Here is a 1274-nt window from a genome sequence, read left to right as displayed (position 1 = left end):
CTCAGGCGGCTGTGTTGCAGGGCGCTGTGGAGCCCATGCAGATCGACGTGGACCCGCAGGAAGACCCCCAGAATGCACCCGATGTCAACTACGTGGTGGAGAACCCCACCCTGGTACGCGGCCCGGTGGGGGGTCTAGGCCTGGGGACCGGGCCCCAGCCTCCCGCGGCCAGCCTCAGCCTTGCTTGCGACTTCAGGCCCAGCTCCAGGTCCTAGGCCCAGTGGGAGCCCCACACCTCTTTGCTGTTAACCCTCCCGTGCGGGTAGAGCAGGCCACGGCTCCCCACCCCACCCCTGCAGTCTGCCCCCTGCACTGCACCCCGGGGGCTGTGCCCAGGGTCTCGGAGATAGATGAAGATTGGTATTCCAGCCTGGACAGGCCCCGGGGTCCCTGGCCGGCTTAGGTGCAGGGCTCCTGCGCACCCTGGCTGACCCCCCCCCCCCCCCCCCCGCCTTGCGCCAGGACCTGGAGCAGTACGCAGCCAGCTACAGCGGGCTGATGCGCGTCGAGCGCCTGCAGTTCATCGCTGAGCACTGTCCTGCACTGCGGGTAGAGGCCCTCAAGATGGCCCTCTCCTTCGTGCAGAGGACCTTCAACGTGGACATGTACGAGGAGGTCCATCGGAAGCTGTCTGAAGCCACCAGGTGAGGAGAGCTGGAGGGGTCTGCGCTGGCGGCCACGCCCGTCATCCCAGCTGCTCAGGAGGCTGAGAACCACGGTTCAAAGCCAGCCCAGGCAGCAAAGTCCCTGAGACTCTTATGTCCAACAAACTACCAAGAAAAGCCAAAAGTGGTGCTGTAGTTCCAGTTGTAGTGCTTTCCTTGAGCAAGCAGCTCAGGGAGGCACTCAAGCCCAGGACCAGCCCCCCAGCTAGCGGCCGGAGCTCCGGGGCCCCTGCAGGCCGCCTCACAAGGGGGAAGCAACGGCCGGCCCGCTCCCCTGCCCAGGCCAGCCTCCCCTGGAGGCCGAGTGCCGCACTGCCACCACCACAGCCTCCGGGCCCTTTGGCCGGGGGTGTCTCCCTCTGCCTGCCACTCCCGCCTTTGCTGACAGCCAGGCTCGCCCACAGGGAGCTTCAGAATGCCCCGGATGCCATCCCTGAGAGCGGCGTGGAGCCTCCGCCGCTGGACACGGCCTGGGTGGAGGCCACCCGGAAGAAGGCCCTGCTGAAGCTGGAGAAGTTGGACACAGACCTGAAGAACTACAAGGGAAACTCCATCAAGGAGAGCATCAGGTGCGGCTCCCCCGGGGCCAGGAGGCGGGGGGGGGGGGGG

The 1274-nt window shown here is 66.8% G+C and overlaps 1 protein-coding gene across 2 annotated transcripts in view; it reads left to right on the top strand.

Moving 5' to 3' along the window:
* Positions 1–6: 6 nt before the first annotated feature.
* The window catches only part of Gps1 (G protein pathway suppressor 1), an 18349-nt gene continuing 17081 nt past the window's right edge, over positions 7–1274 (top strand). For both annotated transcript variants that reach the window (XM_013033152.1, XM_013033151.1), the window contains exons 1-3: positions 7–113; positions 463–644; positions 1070–1234. In XM_013033152.1, coding sequence (XP_012888606.1) covers positions 36–113; positions 463–644; positions 1070–1234 — 425 coding nt within the window. In that variant the 5' untranslated portion in view covers positions 7–35. The remainder of the gene's footprint in view (positions 114–462; positions 645–1069; positions 1235–1274) is intronic.

Source organism: Dipodomys ordii, unplaced genomic scaffold (genome assembly GCF_000151885.1).
Source record: "Dipodomys ordii isolate 6190 unplaced genomic scaffold, Dord_2.0 Scaffold163, whole genome shotgun sequence".
NCBI lineage: Eukaryota > Metazoa > Chordata > Mammalia > Rodentia > Heteromyidae > Dipodomys > Dipodomys ordii.
Note: the sequence above shows the minus strand (reverse complement) of the source record. Positions and strands in the feature narration are given on the sequence as shown.